The sequence below is a fragment of the Biomphalaria glabrata genome, chromosome 6 (assembly GCF_947242115.1).
Source record: "Biomphalaria glabrata chromosome 6, xgBioGlab47.1, whole genome shotgun sequence".
NCBI classification, from domain to species: domain Eukaryota; kingdom Metazoa; phylum Mollusca; class Gastropoda; family Planorbidae; genus Biomphalaria; species Biomphalaria glabrata.
This window is the reverse complement of record NC_074716.1, coordinates 19,736,689-19,762,508: the sequence shown is the minus strand read 5'-3', so window position 1 is coordinate 19,762,508 and position 25,820 is coordinate 19,736,689. Positions and strand designations below refer to the sequence as shown.

The window sequence follows — 25,820 nt, the reverse complement described above, 5'->3', positions numbered from 1 at the left end:
AAGTTAATCAAAAACTATCTCAGGAGCACAATGACACAAGAAAGGCTTAGCATGGCTTTAATGTCAGTGGGGTCATAAATACTAGACACTATCAATGTAGATGATGTTATAGATGCCTTTGCTACACAAAAAGCATGACATGAAGCGATATGAATTGAGATTTGTCACTTGTGCATTATTTTGCCAATAAACAACGGTATTATTCATTAAAAGAGTCTTAATGATTATTTCTTGCTAATGTTACTGATATACCGCACCAATTTGAATGTAGGGTTATATATTTATTAAGTACATTATCTCATGTCATGATGTCGAATGTCAAAATGCAAGGGACCCCCAAAGAGGTCAATCCCCCGGGACCCCCAAAGAGGTCAATCCCCCGGGACCCCTCAATCTCTAGCTACCCCCCTGTTAACTCTTGTCCTTTTCTTTGAATATTCTTTTATGCCAGCAGCTTATTTTCAGAGTTAACTTGTCTATGTTTCAACTTGAATATTTTTTTTCAATCTAATTCACATCACCAGTATAGTCCAACCTAATCTAATTCACTGCACCAGTATAACCTTACCTAATCTAATTCACTACATCAATATAATACTACCTAATCTAATTCACTTCACTAGTATAATCCTACCTAATCTCATTCACTTCACCAGTATAATCCTACTTAATCTAATTAATTTCACTGGTTTAATCTTACCAAATCTTTCTTCTCTTTCTTTTTCAGCAGCAGCTTCTTCCATTGCAGCTTTTTGTACTAAAAAAAATTTTTGGGAATCAAATAGTTATGTAGAAGTCTTACATTATGAAAAAAACAGAATTTATATATATAAGCCTTGTCTTCAAGTACAAACAAACAAACAAAAACAACAGAATATTTGTGCTACAAAATGAAATTCAACCAAATTGAACAAAAAATACATGCTTATAACCAGTGCTTTTTTTGTAAACATATAGGTACCCGTACTCAGTGATGGATTGCCTAACTTTTAACTACTAATAAATTAATAATAAACGTTAAAATACAAGAAAAGTCATACTTTTTTCCCCACATTGAAAAAGGTGCTGGTACGCACTGCTTAAAACTTAGCAAAATAGATTATGATGTGGTGGCTTAAGGTTTGGCTGTCATAAAACTAATGCCAGGTCATCAAGCAATGCTGGTCTCTATATAAGTCCACCCTGTCTCTGTAGCTACTTGTCAGTTTGAGAAAGTAATGGCGGAGGGTTCTAATTTTAAGGTATCAATGAATTTTCTAAATTGTTTTACATGCTTTGGATGTTTCTTCAGATTTTGAAGATAACTACATTATGGCCAAACCTCCTGCAGGAAAATTTTGTTAAATGATTGACAGGATATTAGATTCCTTCTGTTGTAAATAAAGATATGTAATATAACAAATATTAATAACAATGATTTCCACATTTGAAAATAGTTTCCTCCAAGTTGAATATTTTACAACTGAGGCTGATTTCTACATTTTTTATAAATATATATGCACAATAAAATGACTACTATTAAATGAGATAATTGAAATAGGTTTAGATTCTTACTGAGCAGTTGCAGCCTTTGTTCTTCCATTTCTTTGGCTAGTCTAAATTGTTCCTCTTTCATTCTGAGAACAATATATAGAAAAACAATTAAACTGCCTTAGAGTATAACATTTTAAAAAACAAACACACTTAGAAAAATTGGTTTTTGTTCAAACCAACTTACTGCTTTATCTTTTCCTCCTCTTCTCTAGCTAGTTGCTCTTTCAAAGCTCTCTCATTTTCACGACGCTGCATTTGCTGCAAAATCCATTCCTTATTTTTCATACAAAATCTTTCAGTAGTCAAGAGTATGATCTCACTTTTATTAGAAATTTGATCTCCTGAAATTTTATCCCCAAGGACTATGACCTCATCTGGAAGAAGATTTCTTTCAACACAAGCATTCCACTGATCTTTATTTTTAGGAAAGTTGTCAAGAATCCAAGAGCCATATCTAATGAAAGATAATGTCAAATTAGATCAATGTGTTGAACATTAATACAATTAAAATAGTTATTCAAAAATACAGATTAAGGGATACAGAACAAAACAAAAATGTTTGGTTGCTTACAGAGGACCATCAGGTTTGTTGTTTCTCAATTCTTTTTCCCATTCCTTAACAGAAGTTTCTAAGACTTCAGCTTGTGCATCTGGTGTCAATGTAACTTCAAAGGTTTCAGCATCTGCCAAAGCAAGCTTGACCAATGCAATGACATCTGGATGATTCTCATCAACCTTCACACATAAGACACGTAAATATAGAATTCCTTCAAAAACATTGTGATTTGTGAATGTAAACATCTTTCAATTTGAGAAGAGACTGTAGACAGTGTCAGGATTTTACTAGAAGCCCGTGATAGAGCATCATGACACCATGCTGTGAAAACTGGCACAAAAATTGTTGTGTTCAAGAAAATAGCCTTGGCAGAAAAAAAGCACTGAAGAAGAAAATCTAGATAATAGACACAAGCTCCAGCCCAGTGTGCAGCCAAACATTCCAGGCTCATAAAGGTCTTGCCAGCTACATGAGGAGGCACAAAACTGCAGCGCTAAGATCTCAGATCCCTGAGACAAAAGTGATCATCATCGTATCAAGATGGAGAAACTATATTACTTTAAGCCAGATAAGGAAAAATATTGATCATAAAATATAAAATGTCAGATCTACAAATGGGAACTGATTTAATCAAAAACCTAAATCTAGTTATTTCAAAGAAAATAATGAACTTCAATTGGGTGCCAGGAATCATGTGGATATACAATATTTAATGCATTAACAAGTAATATGATACAATAAAATAGATCTCTATTTAATTTGAATAGCTTGCTTACAATTGGTTCAGGGATAGATTGTAGAATGTCATCAGAAATATCTTCCATAGTCTCACTTGATCTAATTGGAGTAATATGATCTGATGTATTATCACCAACTTCTTCAACTTTAATAACTTCATCACTCTGGTCATCATTATTGGAATCATCTTCGTCTTCATCTTCTGCTGAATGGTTAGTTAGAATTTATTAAACTCATAAATTCATAATCAAGTATTGCAGTGAAAAAAATATTTTTTTCTTAAATGTTTACATAATCCTTTATAGAAACAACTCTTTTATTCTGCACATAACTTATGTTCAACACATGTATGTACTCAGTTCATTCAAATGTGTTGTTTTTTTGTCTATTCATGTCTGCTTCATCAAATATCACAATTTTTTAAATAGACAATAGAAAAATGTTTTAATTTTTTTTTTAACAGTAACATTTTTAGTTTGAGTGCAAAAGAAAGTAAAACAATCCAAACTTGTTTCATTATTACTTAAATTACTAGAACTACAAAGACTCAAACAATATACAATAAAACATGTGCATGTTGAAGAGAATCCTTCACAATACAAAAAAACTTCATTACATGCTGTTTTCTTTGAAATGGTGTACAACAAGTCTGCACAGTTTGTCAGCAGTTATTTATGTGATTTAAAACTTTGAGACAAATATTTTTTTTTAAAAAGCTTAACCAAAGCAAAAATAATTTAAAACAATATTTTAACTAACATTAAAAGAATGTACTTACCCTGAAAAAAATCTTAAAATAAATTAAATGATAACAAAAAATTGTTGTTTTGTTGTTTTTTTTTTTTGCTAAAGGATAATGTAAAGAAATACCATTCCTAGTTATTTAGTTAGCACAGATGAGTGAAACTGGTATGAACATATATTTGGTTTGCTATAGTTATAATGTTTTGTTATGGGTAATCCACTAATTGTATGACATTTCCTCAAGGATAATAATGATATTATTATTATCATTATGAAATTATTACTAAATACTTTATCCTAAACAATGAGAAGTTAATTTATTATTATTCAATATCATCCACTTAAAACTATACTGCTGCAGTCAGATTTACTGACAGTAAAATGAGGTCCTAACTTTTAATAAGACAAAAAATATCATTTGCATAAATAATTTACCAAAAAACTTTCAAGAGAAAAAAGAACTTTGCTATTGAACATTACCAATTTCTGTAAATGAACTTTCTTTTCTTTGCTTCAATTCTGCATGAATGAAAAACCCAAGCATTTCATACTTTTAAAACATTACAATACTTTTGTTTCAAAGTATGATGAAATATTTTTTACCTCTATATTATATATTTAGGATTAAAAAAATGGACTGATCTAACATTACTGACAGAAACAAAAAAGAAGTCTTCATTTGAACAAGCGAAGGAACCTCTTGTATGCTTTGGAGGTAAGCTAAAAATATAATGCTATGACTTGATGGGGTCATGGTAGTTTGAAGTATTAGTGTCTGATGTTATCAGTTTGTTAAAAACCAATAACAGTTTAACAGCAGAAAGGAAATACTACATATGTGAATCCCATAACAGAATGATATCATTTAAAAAGAGTTGAATAAGTGAGAAAACATGTTAGAAAATGAAATCTTTTACTTGAATATGTCTCCAAAAGTTCAAAATTGTGTGAAAACCCAAACAAATAGCTAGGCCTACACATTTTAAAAAGAGTGACTACATTTATTCCATTATGTTAGGCATTTCATCTACAAGAACTAGCAGATAGTTTAACTCTTTCTCTCCTAATTGAGGATACCATCAGTGATTTGAACCCATTCTTTCCCCACATTATTGCCAATACTTAAAAAGTCAGTTGTTTAGTTTTCTTTCCTCCCAAAATGTTTTGAATTGCTTATAAAATAATCTTGAATAGTTTCCCTTTAGAAAACATACAGATTTTTTCCATTTTCAATTTTTTTTCACCAAAAACAATGTTTTTAAAGAGTGGGGGTTTGTTTGTTTGTTTGTAAAATGTTTTACATGTTTCAGATGTTCCTTCAAGTTGAATATAGTTGTCTTCCTAGTCCAAACCTCCCGCAGGACGAAGGGGGATGGGAGCGGGCAGGATTTGAACCATTGACCATCGATAAATCCGAACGACAATTAATTTATTTGTTTGTCTTATGTATTTATACATTAACTTTTGTGGAAATATGAATAACTATCATAAAAAATACAATTAGGCCTAGTTCAATTTGTACAAAAAATATATTCCTTAGATCTGGTTTAGATCTAGTTCTAAAGAGACTTTTACACAGTCAGTAATTTTTTTGTTTTTAAATTCCATTAACCAAAATTAAATTTCATTATGATTTTATAAACATCAATGTGTTTTATCTAAAAATAAAAAGGCATGCTTTTAACTCTATACCAAATATGGGAAAATTAAGTTAATTAAGATAATAAACAAAAAGCTATTGAAGTTTAATCATAACAGGCAATGAAATACAAATTAGCAAAATGGATGATTTCATCGGAATGTGGAAAATAAATAAGGAGATAAAGAGTTAAAATAAAGCAGATAGCATTTTTGAAAAATATGTTAGTATGTCTTTAAAAAACAAACAGTGCATACAGTTGAATTTTTACTTATATCCACTAACCCAATTCTTTTTTTGCTGCTTCCATAGCGAACCGTGCTTTTCTTTCTGAAAAGAAAATACATCAAATAACAAATATGCTGCTTATGACAATGTTTAGTAATTTTTTACTTGCAATATGATTGTATCCTAGTTTTTTTTTTTAAAGTTTAGGCTTTAAGTTGAGTTGTCTTAAGGAAAGGAGGTTATATCATCTTCCTGATTTTTAAACACCAACTTTCAAATTTGAGAATTCAAATCATTAAAACTACAATTTTAATAATAATAATTATTTTAATAATAAATTAATAATTTATTTCCTCTCTGCTAAAAGGTGCAATAATATCTAAGGTTATATTCTCTCTCTAAACCCACTTCATTTTTTTAAGACCATGGAATGAAATAAAGTAATGTAAAAAATTTTTTTAGTAGGTTTTAAAATGTGTAGACTAATAGCACTCTAATACTAAGATTACCTTTTTCTTTGGCTGCAGCTTCAGCTTCCATTTTTTCTTTCAGTATTGCTTTTACTTTTTGAATGGCTTTTTCTGTTGCTTCTTCTTTGATTTGTTCCAAATATCTGTGTTTCTCTTCTTGATGTTTGGCTTCACTGATTGTATCTATATCAAAAACCTTGATAACAAATAAGGGTTTATTGTCATTTTATTCAATGTTATTATTACTGACAGTCCACAACAGCACTTGCAAAACTCAAAATAATATGGAAAGATGAAGGCATAGCCCTTGACACCAAAATCATACTGATGCGCTCCCTGGTCAAGGCCACACTCTTATATGCTTATGAGTCTTGGACGCTGACTGCAGAGCTAGAGAGGAGGATCCTGGCAATGGAATAGAGATGCTACAGAAGAATCCTATGTATCACATTTAAAGACAGCATCACAAAAGAAGTGATTAGATTAGGTTACTGAAGTGATTAGACCCTATGAAGACCTGATAACTATTGTAAAAAAGGTGCAAACTAAAACTCTCTGGCTATATTACAAGGTCGGGACTCACAAAGACCTTTTTTCAGGGAACAGTACCAGGAAAAAGAAGAAGAGGCAGACAGAGAAAGCGATGGGAAAACAACATAAAAGAATGGACGGGCCTGCCATTGAAAGAGATTCTTTCCAAGGCAAAAGACAGAGAGGAATGGAGAAAGACGGTCAACAGATATTGCATGGTGTCCCAACGGTCCAACAGACTAAGGGATAGGTGAAGGTGATAATAATAAAATTAATTATTGAAATGACTTTAAATAAGGTAATTTTAATAACTGATTTGAGAACTTCTCAAATACAAAAAAATAAATATATATTCTATTTTTAGCTCATGTTAGACTACTTACTTTTGCACCATATCTCTGAGCTAACAAATTACACAGAGTTGTCTTTCCTGAAAAAGGACACCCAATGACAGAGAGTTTACAGGGAGGCCTTGGTTGAGGAGGTAAAAGATACGGTCTTGGATTCCTTATAAATGATTGCATTGCCTCCTCCGATGAAAGTACATACACTTTGTCCAAAAAACTGCAAGGGAAAAAAATGAAATGCAAAGCATTTTTTTAATAAATACCATTGTGTCTGGGGTTTTTTAAGCTATGAGTACAACAGTTTGATTTTCTTCATGTAGATATAGACCCATGACTTGGTGGTATAGGCTTGATTTGTTGCTAAATACAAATAATGAAATTTGGATTCTGCTTAAAAATGATTTTTTTAAATGTGCAGTATTTTAACAAGTATGATTTTAAAAAACATAACTAGGGTTGTTTTTTTTTGTAAATAAATTTTTGTTAAGATAAACTAAACTTAATAGTGGAAACCTTTTAGACCTAATTACTCCATGTTAGAGAAACTAACGAACCAGAAAATAGAAGGAAATAAAATCAAGAAAACTTAATATCTCATTTTGCAAATATGAGTTTTATTCTGGGCAGCCATCTTTACACATTTAAAAAAAAATGTCTGCCTGGTCATGCAGTATGTAGGCTGGACTGTCATTCAGGTATTTCAATGGTCCGGGGCTAATACCCTGCCCACTCCCATCCCCTGTTGTCTTGCAGGTTTTTAAGCTGAAACACAGTAACCAAGTGTTCAACTTTTGAACCCATCATGTTCTGTTTCATTATATTTCATTTCATATTTCATTATGTTTCATTATATAAAAAGACCTACAGTGAAATTTAGCAATGTATTTAATAAATAATCAAATAATAAAACATTAACTTGATAGCCATGATAAATACTTATATTTATTTCAATTATCCATACATAATCTGAATACTGCTATAATTTTGAAATACTTTTTTTTAAAACTAGATTACAATTGAAGCTACAAGAACATTTCATTAAATTTACTGTAAAAAGAAAACAACAACACTAACCTGACTGCATAATCAGGTTTTCCCTGTACTAAATTTCCTTCCCAAAGAGAGACAGGGCAATAACTCATCCATTTGCTTCGTCGCCACCGGTACCAAGGTGCTATCATTTGCTTAGACGTCAAAGTCCTCATGAGTTCTTCAGCTTCTATGTCCTCTGGGGTATCTTCCTCTTCTGAATCTAACAACCTCCTGACAACAGCAGCTGGTCGCAATGGAAATGTTTGGAGCTTCTGCATCAGTTGCTATTCAGAAGACATTTAATAAGTTTATAAAAAAACAAAAATTTTACACACTTACCAAAGATTGTATTTAACACTAAATATTAATGTCATATTTTTTTATTTTGATATTTATTTCTGAAGAAATAAGAGTCACCTTAAAAATTGTCATTTGTGATTCATTTCCATCTAATTCAACCAGGTATTGCTGATCGTGATCTGCCATATACTCCTAATGGGAAAAAAAGACATTCGAAAGACATTTCTGTTATGCATAATTGAAAATGTTTAATGCAAGTAATTTAAAATTATAAATAAATAAATATTCTACTATTTGTTTGTAGTACTAATTATAAAATTAGTATTACAGGTTACAATTTAAACTATCTTAGTATTTTTTCCATGGTTTAATGGATTTAGAATGCCATATGTGTGACTTGGACTATCATAGTATTTTCTTCATTTAATGAGCCCCAATGAGATGTTGAGGAGTTTAGGTTTAAATCACGATGTTTTTATCAAAATTTTAATAAGAACTTAAGCTAAGATAACACTGAAATTCTGGGTGCATTTCAATCTGTGGCATTTTACATCTCGAGAGACAATACTATACTAAATGCAAAGGGAAAAGATTAACTACTATAAATAATTGTTGAAAATTTACTTTTAACATCATAATAACCTTGTCACCATATTGTATTTAATTATCAACAAGAGAAAAGAGTGTACATAAAATTACCTCAATCATTTTTAATATGATGTTTCTATATTTGCTAATATTGTCAGCCACATTTTGTGGGAAGTCTTCAGGTCTTCTGACTAGCCTTTGTAAGATGTCTACTGCAAGCTCTCTGTTCTGTTTACAGAAGAAATAGTTAAAAAAGAAATAATTCCACCAGAGCTATCAATACATGTAATTAATGAAGATGAGGTATCTCTATAGCAAACACAGAAACATCAGTTCATATGTATTTAATTATTTAGTCAAGTGTGTTTAGACTATTCTTTAGTTTCATTTATGTTGGATGTTCCTTCAAAATTAAAGGTAATTTCATCCTAGCCTAAACCTCCTGCAGGGCAAAAGGGGATGGCAGCAGTAAGGGTTTGAACCTGAGACCATCAAGACAAATCCAAGGCAAATACCACCTGACCAGGTAGCCATCTTCTTAACTATGACATGTTGTGTTTCTTTGAATGTAGGTGTAGGAATGAACAAGAAATGATAATTAACCCCATAATATGCTGTTTTTAAATGATCTAAAATTTACATCATCTGTTTCCTCTTCCTCTTCTTCAAATTCTTCTTCTTCTGCTTCTTCTTCCTCATTCATGTTGTCCCTGACTGGTTCCTGCAAATAAAGTGAGTCAATCATGTGAACACATTTTCAAAAAGAAAAGAAAATTATCATATATTTTTGTAACATGTTCATTTACATTTGTATTGCCTGATGTACAAGGAATTCACTGAAACACCTCACAGAAAATAAAAAGTGCTTCTTTTTTTTTTTGCCTGATTATAAGTAATCTGGAGTTTGTCCCAAGATCACCCCAAATTTATTGAAATTGAATCTGGAATTAATAAGAATTTAAAGGGATAAAATCTCAATATATCATTATCTACATCTCATGGTTAGTCAGATGTGGACAAATCTTGGTAAATGTGAGGTTTATAAAAGTTCCTTCATTAAATTAAAACTAAAAATAATATTAAAAGAGAAAGTTCAAGATTACCATGAAATCTGGAGTTTAGCTTTGAGTCTCATTAAGTCTTATGCATATTGACATGTACAGAACTCAAAGAGTACCCGAATTTATTATTTTTTTAAAACTTACAGCAATAAATTTCTTTTCTGGAGCATATATTTCTTTAGGATACAGTTCTCCATTTTGTGGATCAAGCTTCTGGCCAACCCTGCGTGTTTCAATATCTTTGTCTGGAATCTACAAACAGAGAAAAGTTAAAAAGCAGCCACTAAAGAATGTATAAATGAAAAAAAAATTAACAAGAAGTTAAATGACTAACAAAATAATAAAAATTATTTGAAAAAAAAAAAAAAACATCAGCAAGAATTGTGATATTGTAATGTCAAACTTACCCTAATGTTAATTATAAAGTCAGGAGTTAATTTCCAGTTTTTTATCATTTCAATTTGATCTCTAACAGATAACAGCTCCTCCGAAATGCATGGCAAGTCATCAAGTACATAGCCTAAACCAAACCAATGTATTTCATTAAGATTACATTTAAACTATTATATTAAACTAATTAGCATGACAAAAAGTTTTTTCCCCACTTCTATAATTTTTAATTTACTTTTTCTAAGCAGACATCACGTTCAAATTAAAAAACAAAACAGCTATAGACATTCTTTTTTTAAATGACAATTAATTACATACGATTAGCCACATGCAGAGTATAAATCTAGCAATTGAAAGCATAAACTACAAGGTCACCAAGTCATCTCCCTAAATCAAGAAATGGCAGATATTCCCAACATTTTATGAAAGTTTTCATGATTCCTATAATCATAAGCATAAAATTTGGTGATTTAAAAAAAATGCTTTCTTACCATGATGAGCAACTTCAGGAGAGTTCACTTTGTCAATTATCATTTTCAAAACCATTTCATCTGTAACAGCTTGTCCTTGAAATAGTAATTCCTGTGATTTTTTACCAATGTCCGTTTGCATTATCATATTCTGCTGAATGATTTCTGTGGCTGTTAATTAACATTCAATATTAGAACTTAGAAACAGAATCAAGACAAACAAAAACAAAGCTGTTAGTACAACCATAATACAAATAATTATATAGAAACAATTATTAAAGTAAACTTGCTTTTATTTCTTAGCACAATGATATAGTCAATATCAAACTAAATGAACTTTTGAGTAGCTAATATAAAGCTAAAACCTTTAAACAGTTTTAACCATATCCCAGTTTCTGTGTAAATAAATTGCTAATGGTGGTTAAGAACAGAAAGGGCACAAAGACATTTTAGAAATGAATAATGAGAAGAGCTATAAATGGAAGACATGAAATTGCTTAACATTAATCAGCAGTTCTAACAGCAGATGACCAAATAATGTGTTTGTTTCTAAAATAATTTTAAAAAAAAAAGTATTCTAGGCATTTGCCTTTTTTTTTGTTAGTTGATGTACTACTTACAATTAATGAGCTCACAGTTCCACTCATGAGCTAGTCTTTTTGCTAATTTGGTCTTTCCTGAGCCAGGCTTCCCCAAGATGATAAAACATGTGGGCTTTGAAAACAGGAAACGTAGCTCAGCCTGTTCATTATTAAACAATAAATAAATGAAGTCTCAAACAATGTAATAGTGTGTTAAGAAGTATGTAAAAAAGTATGGGTTAAAAGTGCATGTTCACATGTGTAACAATGAGTGCTGTTAGTGTACATTTATTGTTTGTATTTTCTTTGTCTTTATTTATCTTTGTTAAACTTCTTTCTATTATCAATCCATGTGAACCTTACTGTTTTAAAGAGTAAATGTGCACATTTGCTTGCTTTTTTTTCTAATTTGTAAAATATTTTTTGAATTTTCAGCACATCGGTACAGTTTAGGCCACGTCGTGCCCCTTTTGTGCCATATTGTTTTTTTTTGGTTGCAAATATGTACTTTTTATGGCATGATAAAAATAAGTTTTCTTGTAAAATGAAAATAAGTATTTATTTATGTACTCTTGATTTAATTTACTAAAATCTAAATGTCTAAATTCAAAACAAACTGCTCTATATTTGTAATTACAATAACATTGAAAAAGCTACAACTAATTAATTTCTTACAAAACTAGTTTTGGTTAAAGGATTTAAAAAGATGAATGGATTGTCAAACCTCATCTTCACTATAAGGATCTGCATCTATGTTTTCTGCTATTTGGGTTACAGCCTTCACTGAGTCTCCACACTCATCCATTATGCTAACAGCTTTCTTCTTTGGATCAGGGACATCATACCAGGTATCCTTTTCAAAGTCATGTGAAGCTAGCTTATGAAGGATATGTTTAGAAATATGTTGATCTGTATACCCTTCAACTGCGGGAGACAAATATTAATTTATTACAAATATTTATGAAATTATGTAGTAGTTATAAATTATGCGGAGGCGCGTTGGCTGAGTGGTAAAGCGCTTGGCTTCCAAACTGGGGACCGGGGTTCGAATCCTGGTGAAGACAGGGATTTTTAATTTTGGGATCTTCGGGCGCCTCTGAGTCTACCCAGCTCTGATGGGTACCTGACATTAGTTAGGGAAAAGTAAAGGCGGTTGGTCGTTGTGCTGGCCACATGACACCCTTGTTAACCGTAGGCCACAGAAACAGATGACCTTTACATCATCTGCCCTATAGACCACAAGGTCTGAAAGGGGAACTTTACTTTTTACTTATAAATTATACACATTTTATATTTGTCAAATAGTTCACTAATGATATGTAATCATTATATCTAATGTCTTCATCAGGGCATGAAGTTTTCCTTCCAACTGTACTAACTGTACTGATTAAAAACATGATGTACAGGCTTATAAAAATGTCCAAAAAGATAGATTTATTCATTGACAGCAATATTTTGGTCATTCCATATGGTCATCAGTTTTATAAGTGCTGCTGTTATCTATACAATGCTGGTAAACAGTTCTGACCCATTCATCTGGGATTATTATCCCAAGTATTTGAAGCTCTTTACTTAATTCAATGACTTTGGTAGTGGTGACAAATTCATTCTAACTGTTGGTAATCAAATGAGAATATTATGCATTGCGTTAAGGTGTTGGCCTCTTCTCCATGCACATCATTAAGTCAGCTATTTCTTTGTGTGTTCCTCCTGAACATTAGTAGTCACTAGATCATCTAGCTTTGAAAATACCTTCCTACAAATTAGAGAATTTGAAAAAGGAAAGAAGAAAATAAAAAAAAAATATGAAGATAAATAAAGAAAGGAATATGCCTCACACTAGGTGGTGTCCTAAGGATGCAGAAATAAAATAAATTTGCCTATATGGAAGAGGTCAACATAACATTTGTTATCTTATCTTATAAAATACAGACATTACTTTAAAAAAGAATATGATTATGTTATCTTAGAAGATTATATTTGTTATTTTCTTAAGGTCCAAAAAAACAAAAAATATGCAAAAGAAAAGAAAAAAAAAACAATTTAAATTACAAATTCAAATAAAATTTAAATTGTTTATGCATTTAGCCCAGTGAATTAAATAGTTATAAAAATATACACACAAAAAAAAGCACCATTTTTAAAAACCTACACAGAATACATTACCTTTAGCCATGTTGAGAAACAATTTTATTAGTAGATCATCATTGATAATATCATTTGTAGAAGCCTATTAATAAATAATAATTTATATATAAATTATTTATTATTATTTTATATATTATTATTTATAAATTATTTATGTATATACACTTATCCTGCATGGGTATGGCCACATGCCTAAAGTGATCTTTTTGTTAAGCTTAAAGGAGGTCAGCATTACAGAGGTACCCCCGTAAGAACTATAAAGATAAACTCAGGCACCATTTTGTCCTCACTAGCATAGACCTGGATTAATTGTTGATTATGATATTATCCCTGGACTATCAGACCATGATATCATTAAAATACACAGTCAGTTAAAAGTGGTAACCAATATAAAACCTAAAAGAAAAATCTTACTGTGGAACAAATGCAACCTAACACAACTACACTGGAAAAAAAGCTATAATGTCACTCCCCTATTTTAAAAAGGAGAAAAATCTGACATAGGAAACTACAGACCAGTATCACTAACCAGCATCATATGTAAAACCCTAGAAAACAAAACACAACATCAAGAACCACTTCTAAGACAAACATAATGTCCTAGCTCCATACCAACATGGCTTTAGGAAATATATCTATCTATCTATAGATCATGTGAAACACAATTAATAGGACTAAATGATGATTTTTCAAATGGTTTTGATAGCTCATAACATCAGTGGATTCAGGATTTTCTGATAGGGAGAGAACAAACTAATAATAAATGGCTCTAAATCAACATAAATAACAGTAAACTCAGGTGTACCTCAAGGAAAAGTCTTAGGTCCACTACTGTTATTAATTTACATAACGATTCACCAAATTGAATTAGTTCAGGAACAAAAGTCATTATTTGCAGATGATTTACCAAATTGCATTAGTTCAGGAACAAAAGTCTGATTATTTGCAGACAATTGCATGATATATAGAACAATAAAAGCAACACAAGATAAAGACATTTTAAAGATGAATTACAGAAATGGGAATCTAATTGGAGCATGATTTTCCATACTAGAAAAATGTCAGTTATTAAGGGTAACAAAAACACTAAAACAAATAAATACCACTTAAGACTAAAAACAGACAAGAAAACATTAAGAAACTGAGACAGACTCAAACTTGAGCAGTGAGATTCATAACAAATGAATATTTACATTTGAGTAGAGTAGCACCTTAAGTAAAATCACTAAATTTAGAAACCCTTCAGGATAGAAGTAAAGTAGCAATTTTATCTAAAACAGGGCACCATAATCTTTAAATACAAAAAAAATAAAACCTAATAAAACAGGCCTACTCAGAAAGACACAAAGATAAACGCACATTTCTCAATTTAAGTCATTGATTAACATGCATGACTAGAATGACCTAGAAACATGTGAAGGACATATATCATCTTAAACTCTGCTTAATCATTGGTTTTCCAGGCTGATTCAGACAATTAACCCATTCTATTTTCTAATGGCACTAGGGAAAAAGGAGCAATATATATAGTACAAATTTATTCTAGCATAAGGAATAAGAAATGTGTCTTTCTGAGTATTTCATTAGGTTTGGTTTTTCTATTTGTAAAAATTTCTTTGTCCATGATTTTTCATTTATTATTACACCTAGATCTAGATATTTAGAGTTTTTAGTCTGTGTGACTGTTTTACCATTAAATTAATCATGATGATTAAAGTAAGTAATTTCTATTTGTTACTCTTAATCTATAGATCAAGTATAGTCTACAAACTCTTTTTTATAATGTATATAATAACATTTTATATATATTTTTAATATACTATAAATATTATATAATATATATATAGTAGGCTATATAGATCTAGATCTATCATCTAGTTTTCTACTTTTTCTAGCAAGTCAAGTCCACTGAAGTAAATCTAGACATTCTAGATTTAGATTCTAGACTCTATAAACAATATAATTATTATTAGGCCTATAATTATAAATCTAGATAGTAACCTATTCTATGGCCTCCTTCAGTCGCAAAGCAACTAAGAATCATCTCATGAAAATGAGATGAATGCCTGGCCTGGGTATTAGCTGTGGTCAGAACGATGTAGATCTAGATCTAGTAAAAATGATGACATCATTGATGTAGGCAAAGTAGGTAGTATAAACGATGTAGGCCTATAAACAATATAGCCATTTTAATCATTCATTATAAATTATATATACTAACTATAGGTATAGGACTATGTATTGTATAGGTAGTATAAATAATAAGTATATAGATCTAACTTTTATAAGTTAAAGTTAAGTCAAGATTCAAGTCAAGTTAATAAAAATAAAAGTTAATTGATGATATTTAATCACATATTCATAATTAATGATTATACTATAATTATTTAATATAATAATTATAGTCATAGTCTGACAGATAATCATTTATCATAAGTTACGTATAAACGATGTATGTAGACTAGTATAAATCTATAATAAATTGTGCCATTTTGTCACGAAGCATAATTTATCAATTTTTAGACGTGAAAATTGTTTCTGCTTACAATTAGACTGACATATGCTTCTTATATCTTTCCAAATTTTAAAGAATTAATAATCATATAATAATGCCATTTGTTGGTCTTCTTGTAGTGTTATTAGCTTCATGTCGTCGCTAAGGAAGTTGGCAATTTATACTTTTCCTATTAGCGTCATGACTAACATGACACTCACTGACCCTCACAATCAAATAGATATAGAACTTTTTTAAAAAAAATTCTATCCGTTTGTAAATCTAGATCTACATCTATTTAATATAGATCTAGTTCTATTATCTAGATCAAGATAAGGTAGATGAATGTGACTTTTTTATTAGTAAGAAAATAGATCCAAATATTTTTAACCATTTAGATCATCTCAAGGTTCAAGTAAAAAAAAAAAGGGGGGGGGGAGGAATAATTGTTCCTTAATTATTAAGATTTAGATTTTCTTTTTAAGAAGAACTAGATCTATATCTTTTGTAGTCTGTCTTGTAGGCTGTGACAGTTCATTCGTGTTTGCAATTTAAAAAAAGAAAGGGGGGAATAGATTGAGATAACAGTCTACATTTTCCCCATCTTTGCGTCACCTGTCTCAAGTATCCGCTATCCTAATTTGTGTAAAAGTCTTCAAAGGACTGTCTGTAGTAGGTCTACCAGAACGTTAGCCATCCTTGCGCCCCCCCCCCTTCCACACACACACACATCCGAAGCGCTATAAACATTAAACCAATCACTAGTTTGCCCTTTTAGATACAGAAGAGCCTTCACAGGAAGCTGCAGTAGCTGATCGCCTCCGAAGAACTACCACGAAGGTCACGAGACACACATATGAGAGCCAAAGAAAAGTCCCTCAATTGCTAAAACGTGCACATATTCGACAACGAGACGTAAAATTAAATAGATCATCAGATGTGGACATTTTATAATTTACAGGTCGCAACTCGGTGTGCGTAGTCATAGTACATTTTCTTTTCGCCGTTTACGTCTGTCCTCGGCAGCGGATTTTCTTTTGGTCCCAAATTTGTATCACGCGGTCTTTGTAAGTGACCAGCTGTCTCGTTCTAAGGCTGCATGCAACCAGGTGCTATCTTCTATGTCAGTTAAAGCAAGTTGGCGCCTAAGCTGTTTTTTTTTTTTTTAAAGTATTTCCGTGGGGCACCTCTGTTACATTGACCACCTTTCAGCTCACCAAAAAAAAAAAAAAAAAAAAAAGACTGCTGTTGGCATACGTTAGTCCCCCATATGGAATGCGTGCCCTTCCCAGCGTAACTTTCGGACCATTAAAAGTCCCTCTATACTAGTCTATAGGTCTACTGTCCATACCGGCATTCGCAAGGACATCGCTGTTTGTTGTGCGGTCTTGCCCCCATATGTCCATGATGAAGCGCAAGCATCTTTGGTGAAAGCGTTCAAGTAGTCTTATAGTTGATTTCTGTATAATACCCAGATCCACATAGAAGGGTTGAGAGAACCACTGTTTGGTAGACATTGATTTTTGTAGGCAGGCGGAGCTATTTATTCCTCCAAACTCTCGCCTGGAGGCATCCAAAAACACTATTGGCCCTGGCCAAAAGATATTAACTTGAAAGCGATGTGTCATTTGATACTATGCTTCCTAGATATGTGAAGTGGTCTACCACGTTAAGAGGTTGTCCATGGTGACATTTGGGACTGAGTAGGTTTTATTTGGTAATTTCTGGAACATGACTCCTATTTTCCCGAGATTTATAGATAAGCCGAAAAGAGGCGGCAGCGTAGGCCTATTCATATATATATATATGGTTGTAAATGTGCAGTTCTTTACCTTACATAAGCTTTTTAAAAAGTATTTTTTTATATTTTGCTTGTTTGAAATATTCCACTTGTTACGACGTGAGATTGAACGAAAGGATCGCTGGTATCTCTTCGATTGCAGAAGCACAATCCAACTATGATCAATTAATATCCCCGATCAAAAGAAATAATGTCACAATCTCCTAATCGAATTTACATGTCCCGATTCACTAACACAATAGAAAAAAAAACAATCCTCAATCAAGAAATCCAAACTCATAACTAAAGTCTCTTAACACATTTACACATTTACGCCCAACAGCATAAACAAAAATCACCCTACTTTGCACGTGGAAAAAATGGTTAGTCAGGGAGGAACAGGGTAACAACACACTCATCCTTAATCTTCAAAATCGAAGACAATACATTTTATTTTATTAACATATGTGGTGGGTTCGACACAGAATTATAACAACCAAAATGACGAAGCAAGTCAGGAGGCTTATTATAAGTTTAATGTACACAAAAAACCTGCCAAGGCAAACATACAACATGATTACTAACGAGCATAAAATAAACATAATTATATGGTCTAAATGAACAGACCAATTTGTAAAAAAAATGTAAACACAACATCAGGTATAAATACTAGATCAAGCAAAAACAAAAAAGAAAATCTTATAGTGTGAACCAATCATCTCTTTTATGAACATAAGAGAGATATGGAACACCACCAAACATTAATAAAATAAATGACAAAGTAATTAATAAAAAATAAATCAAATAGTTCTATAGAAAACTAACATACATTGAAGAGCTTCGCTCTTACCTTTTCTTACAAAAACTATGACAATTAAATAGAACAAAGGTAGTCCGACAATGAGGACAAAACCTGGGTAGCAATATGATATATATAAAAAATAAACAAGAATATGTGATGTACAAGAAACAGTAAAAATGTGTTTACCTGCAGCCTTGGTCAAAACAATGAACTTAGGACAAACACAGCAGGATCAGACAAGGTGGTATTGGAGTAGGTGCGTAGCAGCAAGTTTCAATCGAGGACACCAGCAGGAAAAGGAATTCAGCTACCGGGGCAGAGGTCAACTTGACCCTTTGCTGACCGGTGCCTGGTCAAGTTGAGCCGACCTGTATATTATGTCCTCCCCACTACAGAGCCCCTAGCTTGAAACGACCCGTCTCGGGGCGTTTAGCCTAGTACGTTTCTGGAAACAGAAACAACTGTTTCTTCTCCGAACAGCCATTTTCTTGGACACCATATATGTTTCCGGACTGTAGTGTACTTGAACTTTGGATTCTACAGGGTGGCCTATCAGGTTTCTCTTTGTATGAAGAATGTAGCTGGTGCTGTGGGCTTTCCATCTGGTAATCAAGGACACTAAAATCTGTCATAGATGTTTGGGAACCTGATGGTAGTGCGGTAGTGAGGGGTGAACCAAAAAGTCTCTGTTGCTGGTGGCACTGTTTGTTTCTCCTGAATGAATATGGTCTGCAGAACTTATCAATCCGGGACTTGCATGACTGACAAGCCTCAAACTTTCCGTCTCTGGATGTAGAGCCTGGTTGGGTAAGGTGACTTGCACCACGGGTGTGAATGCGCCTAGCCTGTTTATTGGCCCGTTGTCCTACTTGGTTGACTTGAGGTGAAATGGCAAGTTTGCTCCTGCTAACTAATTCGGAGGGGTGAGACTTGACTGTTTCTCTCGCAACCTGCAGGGCCTCTCTACATTGAGAGCTAACATTAATAGGCAGGTGTGATGGCGTCATATCTCTTATAGTGTGCTTGGATTTAAAAACGTCTTGGGTGTCTCTTACTCCTTGTTGAGAGGATGCGGTTAGATGCACTGAAGGCAACTTAATATTGGAGTTTTGGGGAATTTCCAGCTTTATAAATCTTGATCCAAGTACAATGTCATACAATGAGGATTCTAAAACAGCAGCTGTAATAGTACTATGGACAAATCGGGACTTGACATGCACTTTAGCAAGAGGTACTGTTTTGGGTGGGATGTCTAAGTCAAGAGATTGAAGGGTCACTGATACATCCATAATGTCTTCAGGTCTTACAAAAGATCTACTGACAATAGCATCAAAAGAACAGCCAGAGTCTAATAGACATTTAGCCCTACGTCCATTGATTAGCACTTCCTCTTCAACTTGCGGATTACGTCCAGATGAAGATGGGTTGTTTGTGTATCCAGGAAAAAGGGCAGCAATTGTGTGGATTGGCTGTGATCTGCATTCATACAAATTGTGTGAGCGGCTGTTGTGAAAATTACACCATTTTCCTAACTTCTGCCTTTTAGGTATTGTGGGTGGATTTTCTGAAACAGGGGGCAATAGACCATTGACAGAACAACCAATAGCACTTGAGTGAATCAGAGTTTCAGGTTGTGATAATTCCAGACATTGATTCGCCACATGTCCAGACTTCCAGCAGTTGATGCAGACTGGTGCTCCATCCTCAGCATATGGGAAGAATCCCCTACTTGTTTGCGCCCAAATCAGTCCTGCAGGTGCTGTGGGGCGGTTAACTGCCCACTGAACTTGGTGACTTGTCCGTGTTTGGGGGAGAGGCTGGTCGGGGTATGGGCTGCTCTGCCCATTTGCTTGTGGAGTGTGCTGTAAAGCCTCCAATAACTCCCCAAACCTGTTCAATTGGGAACTTACCAGTTCACACCACTGGTTTTGTAGTTGGGAGTTTCCTCGGTCCTGGCTTTCCCATTTGAGGGCCTGGTTTCTAACTGCAATGAATGTTATTGCTGGTTCCTCCTCCACCAGTCTCAGCAGTTCCCTACGTAGTGCAGAGTCGTTCAGCCCGTGGACGAATTGATCCCTCAGCCTTGCCTCGCTGAAGCACTCAACTCTCTCCCGCCTTTGTTGGCTTACCGCCACCGAATGTTCGCAGAAGAGCCGGTGTGAGAAGTCTCGAAGGGACTCTGCTATCTGTTGACGTGATCTCAGGAAGACCACCTCAGCTTCTCGCACTGGCATAGTCTGGGCAAACGCCTCAAGGAGGGTTTCCAACAAGGCTTCTGGGTCACTCTTTGTCTTTGAGGCCTGCAAATCGAGCTCCTTCCTGGCGGGGCCGCTGACATTGCTCATAATGACTGCCACCTTTTCCTGTGCAGAATAAGGCCTGAGCTCCCATGCCTCTCTTATTTCCCTTGCAAAGTCCTCAGCCGTTGGCTCATCTGCAGTGCCCCTACCACTGAACTGGCGCACCCGCTTTGTCTGTTCCGAGATTATGAGAGGCCGTTGGCAGGCCAGTTTCAGGGCCTCTAACTGAGCCCGGAGGGCAGCGACTTCAGTTTGGTCCACTCCTGCTCCTCCTTCTGGCTCTCCTTCGCTGCCCAAAGGACCGACCTCACCCCAATCCACTGCATTGTGTTTTGTCCTGTTCTCCATTGGCTGCAGGTTTTTGTTTAATACAATTATACTCTAACTTAATACAATTATATACTTTAAATAATAACTACCTAAACTACCCTGAAAGAAAAAAAAAAAACAACCGGAATATCTCAAATGGTACAATATAATAAAAAAAGTACTTGTTCAGCTTCTGACTTGATTGCAAGGTTCCGAAGGCTCCACTTATCGTCTGAAAGGGAGGTCTGGTAGACTCTTTCTTCGGATCCCACTTCTGACACCAAAAGATTCTGTGGTGGGTTCGACACAGAATTATAACAACCAAAATGACGAAGCAAGTCAGGAGGCTTATTATAAGTTTAATGTACACAAAAAACCTGCCAAGGCAAACATACAACATGATTACTAACGAGCATAAAATAAACATAATTATATGGTCTAAATGAACAGACCAATTTGTAAAAAAAAATGTAAACACAACATCAGGTATAAATACTAGATCAAGCAAAAACAAAAAAGAAAATCTTATAGTGTGAACCAATCATCTCTTTTATGAACATAAGAGAGATATGGAACACCACCAAACATTAATAAAATAAATGACAAAGTAATTAATAAAAAATAAATCAAATAGTTCTATAGAAAACTAACATACATTGAAGAGCTTCGCTCTTACCTTTTCTTACAAAAACTATGACAATTAAATAGAACAAAGGTAGTCCGACAATGAGGACAAAACCTGGGTAGCAATATGATATATATAAAAAATAAACAAGAATATGTGATGTACAAGAAACAGTAAAAATGTGTTTACCTGCAGCCTTGGTCAAAACAATGAACTTAGGACAAACACAGCAGGATCAGACAAGGTGGTATTGGAGTAGGTGCGTAGCAGCAAGTTTCAATCGAGGACACCAGCAGGAAAAGGAATTCAGCTACCGGGGCAGAGGTCAACTTGACCCTTTGCTGACCGGTGCCTGGTCAAGTTGAGCCGACCTGTATATTATGTCCTCCCCACTACACATAATAAGCAGTAGCATCACTAGGGTTGTGCGGGCCGCACCGGGTGACACCCAGCAGGGTTTCTTAAACCGTGCCCCCCCCCGGTCATAGGGCGCCAACAAAGGGGGCGCAATTTTTTTTTCAAGCACAAAAAATAATGTTGTATTCGCATTGTAGAAAATAGTTGTAATCCATATTTGTCTATTGACAGTACTATGCAGTACCTCCTCGTGGTGGCAGATGGAAACTGAGGCTGCGAAGCCTCAGGCTAAACTGCAAGGGTCTCGGAGGAGGTTTGGCCCCAAGGTGTGAGGCAGGCATGGCCCGTCGGCGTGCGGACACGCCCTGTTGCCCAAAAACCATACCCCTAGCTATAGGTCAATAGCAGCACTGCCTTGTGTGTGTCCCTGTAAGGTCTAAGGCTAAGGGAGTAAACCCTAACAGAAAATCCGGTCCTCGAGCCCCGTAGGCGGGGGGACAGTAGTAAGACTACTGCTCTCTGGCAAACTCCTGCAGCCACCTGTCCCCAAATTGTGATGGCTCGCCATCCCTTTGGGCCCGGTCAGTATGGAAGAGAGGCGTGTGCTGACGTGTAGGCAGCCCAGCACTCGCAAATTTACCGCCCAGGCTTTCCCCCAGCAATGGAGAGGTCACTCCATCTCTGACAGTAATGTCTTTGAAAAAACACGGAGAGTGGTAGTTACCGGTGATAAGAAAACCCTCAACATTAATGCGTTTAGCAAGCTGGAACATACGGACAATGTGTCCTGGCTTCAATACTGACCCTGAACTCGTCACCGACATGCGTCAAACAGCTATCATCGACAGAAAACTCAGCAGACTAAACATTGATGTGGCCTGCCTGCAAGAAACCAGACTGGCAGACAGTGGATCTCTTAAAGAAAGCAACTATACATTCTACTGGCAAGGAAAACCAGAACAAAGCCCTAGAATACATGGCGTCGGTTTCGCAATAAGAAACAGTCTCGTCCCCTGCATTGCGATGTTTCCCATTGGCAATGAAAGAGTAGCACACATGAAATTTGCATCACCGCAAGGCAAAGTTAATATAATATGTGCTTACTCACCAACCCTTGCTGCACCGGAAGAGGACAAAGACAGATTCTTTCAAGCTCTAGAGGACGTAATTAAAAGTATTCCAAAATCCGAGCACCTCTATATAAATGGAGACTTTAATGCCCGTGTTGGTGATGGAAATGATGCATGGCCCAAATGCTTGGGACCTCATGGTGTTGGCAAAATCAATGGCAATGGCCAAAGGCTACTCGAGTTCTGTAGCTCTCATGAACTGTGTGTAACAAATACATTCTTCTGTGGCAAGGAACACCATAAAGTCTCTTGGCAGCACTCACGCTCAGCCTGACCTCTGCATCACCCGAAGGATGGATCTGAAAAGTGTCATCCACACCCGTTCATACCATAGTGCGGACTGCAACTCAGACCATTCACTAGTGCTAAGCAAAATCAAACTACTTCTCAAGAAGGCTTATACTTCCACTCAACCCAGAACTAGGCGAATTAACGTCAACCATGTAGGTGACCCAGAGAAATGTGCACTCTTTGGCGAGCTCCTGAACAGTTCAATCCCCTCGTTTAGTGATGAAGAAGACATCTCTATCAGATGGGAGAAATTAAGAGATGTAATCTACAGTTCGGCAATCACCGCCTTTGGGCCTCAAAGACACAAAAATGTAGACTGGTTTGAGGCGAATCTAGCACATATGGAACCTTGCATCGAGAAAAAGCGATCTGCACACCTCGCTCACAAGACAAAGCCTAGTCCAAAATCTTTGGAGGCCTTCAAAAGTGCTAATAAAGAGGCGAAACAAATGGCTAGAAAATGTGCTAACAACTTTTGGAGGGATACATGCAACAGAATCCAAGACAGTCTCCACTCAGGAAATAGCAAAGCTCTATTTGATGGCATTAAAGCGGCCCTGGGTCCAACATTGTCTAAGCCTGCCCCCCCTTCTATCCAAATCAGGAGAAAAAATTACAGATCAAACCAAGCAGCTAGAACGATGGACAGAACACTACCTCGAAGTCTATGCCACACAAAATACAGTAGACGATGTCGCCCTGGCTTCTCTACCAGATCTTCCAGTACTGGAATGTCTAGATGAGCTTCCGAGCCTTAGTGACCTCAAAAAAGCAATTAACTGCATAAAAAATAGAAAATCTCCTGGGAGTGATGGTATCCCAGTGGAAGTAGTGAAAGTCAACGAACCACTCCTGCTCCCTGAACTCTATATTCTCCTCTGCCGCTGTTGGCATATTATTCTCCTTTATACTGCATTATGCGTACAACGACATAAACAAAGGTGTGTTTCTCCATACAAGATCCTCTGGAAAACTATTTAATGTGTAGTGGAGTGTTACCTTTTCAGAAAACACCGGCCACCCCGATATCCACGTGACCCTTCCCCCTAGATGGCACCTTGTGTCCGCGCATAACAAGGCAGACCAACGTGGGCACTGTCCATTCGACCGGCATCTCTTGTCGCTGTAGTGTCCGTTCGTTACTGGACCTACGTCATCTCCACTCACAGTGTTTGTGCCTGGTTCTACACCATGTGTTCGGATTTATCGATGGTCGAGGGTTCAAATCCTGCCCGCTCCCATCCCCCGTCGTCCTGCGGGACGTTTGGACTAGGAAGTAAACTATCTTCAACTCTGAAGGAACATCCGAAACATGTAAAACATTTTTATGGAGGGCTGCAGGTAATTACATTTTATTTATTTATATTAGATTGTAATTTTAATTAGTAGTTTATATAGAATGTTAAATGTCCATCTTGTTAGAGAATTACTTTGTCATTAATTTTTATAATGTTTTTGGTGTTCCATATCTCTCTTGTGTTTGTAAAAGAGATGATTGGTTCACACCATAAGATTTTCTTTTTGTTTTTCGTTAGATCTAGTATTTAGGCCTATTAATTATGTTTAGTTTATGTTCATTTGTAATTATGTTTTATGTTTGCCTTTGGCAGGTCTTTAACGTATAATAAACAGTTTGGAATCGTCCTACGAGTTCCTTTCGTCATGTCATTTAGTTTGTTCTGTGCCAAACCCACCACAAATGTATCAAGGCTGCGGGCAAAAACCAAGGTTAGGAAGCTACTCATCAGGGAACTCCTGTATGCTAATGATGCAGCTATTGTGGCTCATTCTGATATTCAGCTACAGTCCCTGGTTGACAAACTATCTGCTGCTTGCCAGAAGTTCGGCTTAAACATCAGTCAAAGCAAGACTAAGATACTTGTCCAAAACACAAACACTGCACCTCAAGTAAGCATTGTTACCTTGGCTCCATCATATCCAACAACACTCTACTGGATAAAGACATAAACAACAGGATAGCCAAGGCAATGGCCACCATGTCACGGTTGCAGAAAAGAGTCTGGGACAACATATTGCTGACTAGCAGTACTAAAGCCCTAGTCTACCGGACCTGTGTGTTGAGCACCTTGCTGTACGGAAGTGAAACATGGTCAACCTACTCATGGCAGGAAAAAAAGCTGAATGTCTTCCACCTCCGATGCCTAAGGCGGATCTTTAAAATAAGGTGGCAAGATAAGATAACCAATGAGGAAGTGCTGCAAAGAGCAGGGTGCCAGGACATCCGCTCTGTTATCAGCAGCAGACGCCTTGGCTGGCTTGGCCACGTTCGTAGAATGCCAGCAGGTCGACTTCCACAGGACATCCTGTATGGCGATCTAATAGAAGGCAGGAGAGCCGCTGGTCGCCCACTTTTAC

The 25,820-nt window shown here is 35.2% G+C and overlaps 2 protein-coding genes across 11 annotated transcripts in view; both read right to left on the bottom strand.

The window, feature by feature from the left end:
* LOC106064580 (adenylate kinase 9-like) overlaps positions 1–16,032 on the bottom strand; it is a 50,379-nt gene extending 34,347 nt beyond the window's left edge. For 4 of the 9 annotated variants that reach the window (XM_056032186.1, XM_056032192.1, XM_056032194.1 and 1 more), the window contains exons 1-20: positions 15,903–16,032; positions 13,375–13,438; positions 11,933–12,132; positions 11,248–11,368; positions 10,649–10,798; positions 10,175–10,287; positions 9,912–10,019; positions 9,347–9,427; positions 8,818–8,934; positions 8,236–8,310; positions 7,861–8,102; positions 6,823–7,003; positions 5,948–6,104; positions 5,496–5,540; positions 4,052–4,090; positions 2,866–3,032; positions 2,105–2,268; positions 1,718–1,987; positions 1,555–1,616; positions 701–757 (exon numbers count right to left, since the gene is read on the bottom strand). In XM_056032186.1, coding sequence (XP_055888161.1) covers positions 701–757; positions 1,555–1,616; positions 1,718–1,987; positions 2,105–2,268; positions 2,866–3,032; positions 4,052–4,090; positions 5,496–5,540; positions 5,948–6,104; positions 6,823–7,003; positions 7,861–8,102; positions 8,236–8,310; positions 8,818–8,934; positions 9,347–9,427; positions 9,912–10,019; positions 10,175–10,287; positions 10,649–10,798; positions 11,248–11,368; positions 11,933–12,132; positions 13,375–13,384 — 2,359 coding nt within the window. In that variant the 5' untranslated portion in view covers positions 13,385–13,438; positions 15,903–16,032. Of the gene's footprint in view, positions 1–700; positions 758–1,554; positions 1,617–1,717; positions 1,988–2,104; positions 2,269–2,865; positions 3,033–4,051; positions 4,091–5,495; positions 5,541–5,947; positions 6,105–6,822; positions 7,004–7,860; positions 8,103–8,235; positions 8,311–8,817; positions 8,935–9,346; positions 9,428–9,911; positions 10,020–10,174; positions 10,288–10,648; positions 10,799–11,247; positions 11,369–11,932; positions 12,133–13,374; positions 13,439–15,357; positions 15,526–15,902 lie in introns of all 9 variants that reach the window. The other 5 variants (XM_056032187.1, XM_056032188.1, XM_056032189.1 and 2 more) reach the window with 5 other exon arrangements.
* A 2,065-nt stretch (positions 16,033–18,097) lies between these two features.
* LOC129926997 (uncharacterized) lies at positions 18,098–22,051 on the bottom strand. 2 transcript variants are annotated; one of them, XR_008778705.1, is made up of 3 exons: positions 21,856–22,051; positions 18,619–21,418; positions 18,098–18,182 (listed from the first exon to the last, which is right to left on the bottom strand). XR_008778705.1 is itself a non-coding variant. In XM_056034059.1 (2 exons), exon 2 carries the CDS (start codon positions 21,078–21,080, stop codon positions 18,867–18,869), a length of 2,214 nt encoding a protein of 737 aa, XP_055890034.1. In that variant the 5' UTR covers positions 21,081–21,418; positions 21,856–22,051; the 3' UTR covers positions 18,190–18,866. The 2 variants fall into 2 exon arrangements, 1 of the variants encoding a protein (XP_055890034.1); XM_056034059.1 differs by lacking the exon at positions 18,098–18,182 and having other exon boundaries at positions 18,190–21,418.
* Positions 22,052–25,820: the final 3,769 nt, after the last annotated feature.

What these genes read in the sequence shown, in the direction of transcription:
- LOC129926997 (XM_056034059.1), bottom strand. Translation starts at nt 21,080, where the DNA reads ATGGAGAACAGGACAAAACACAATGCAGTGGATTGGGGTGAGGTCGGT.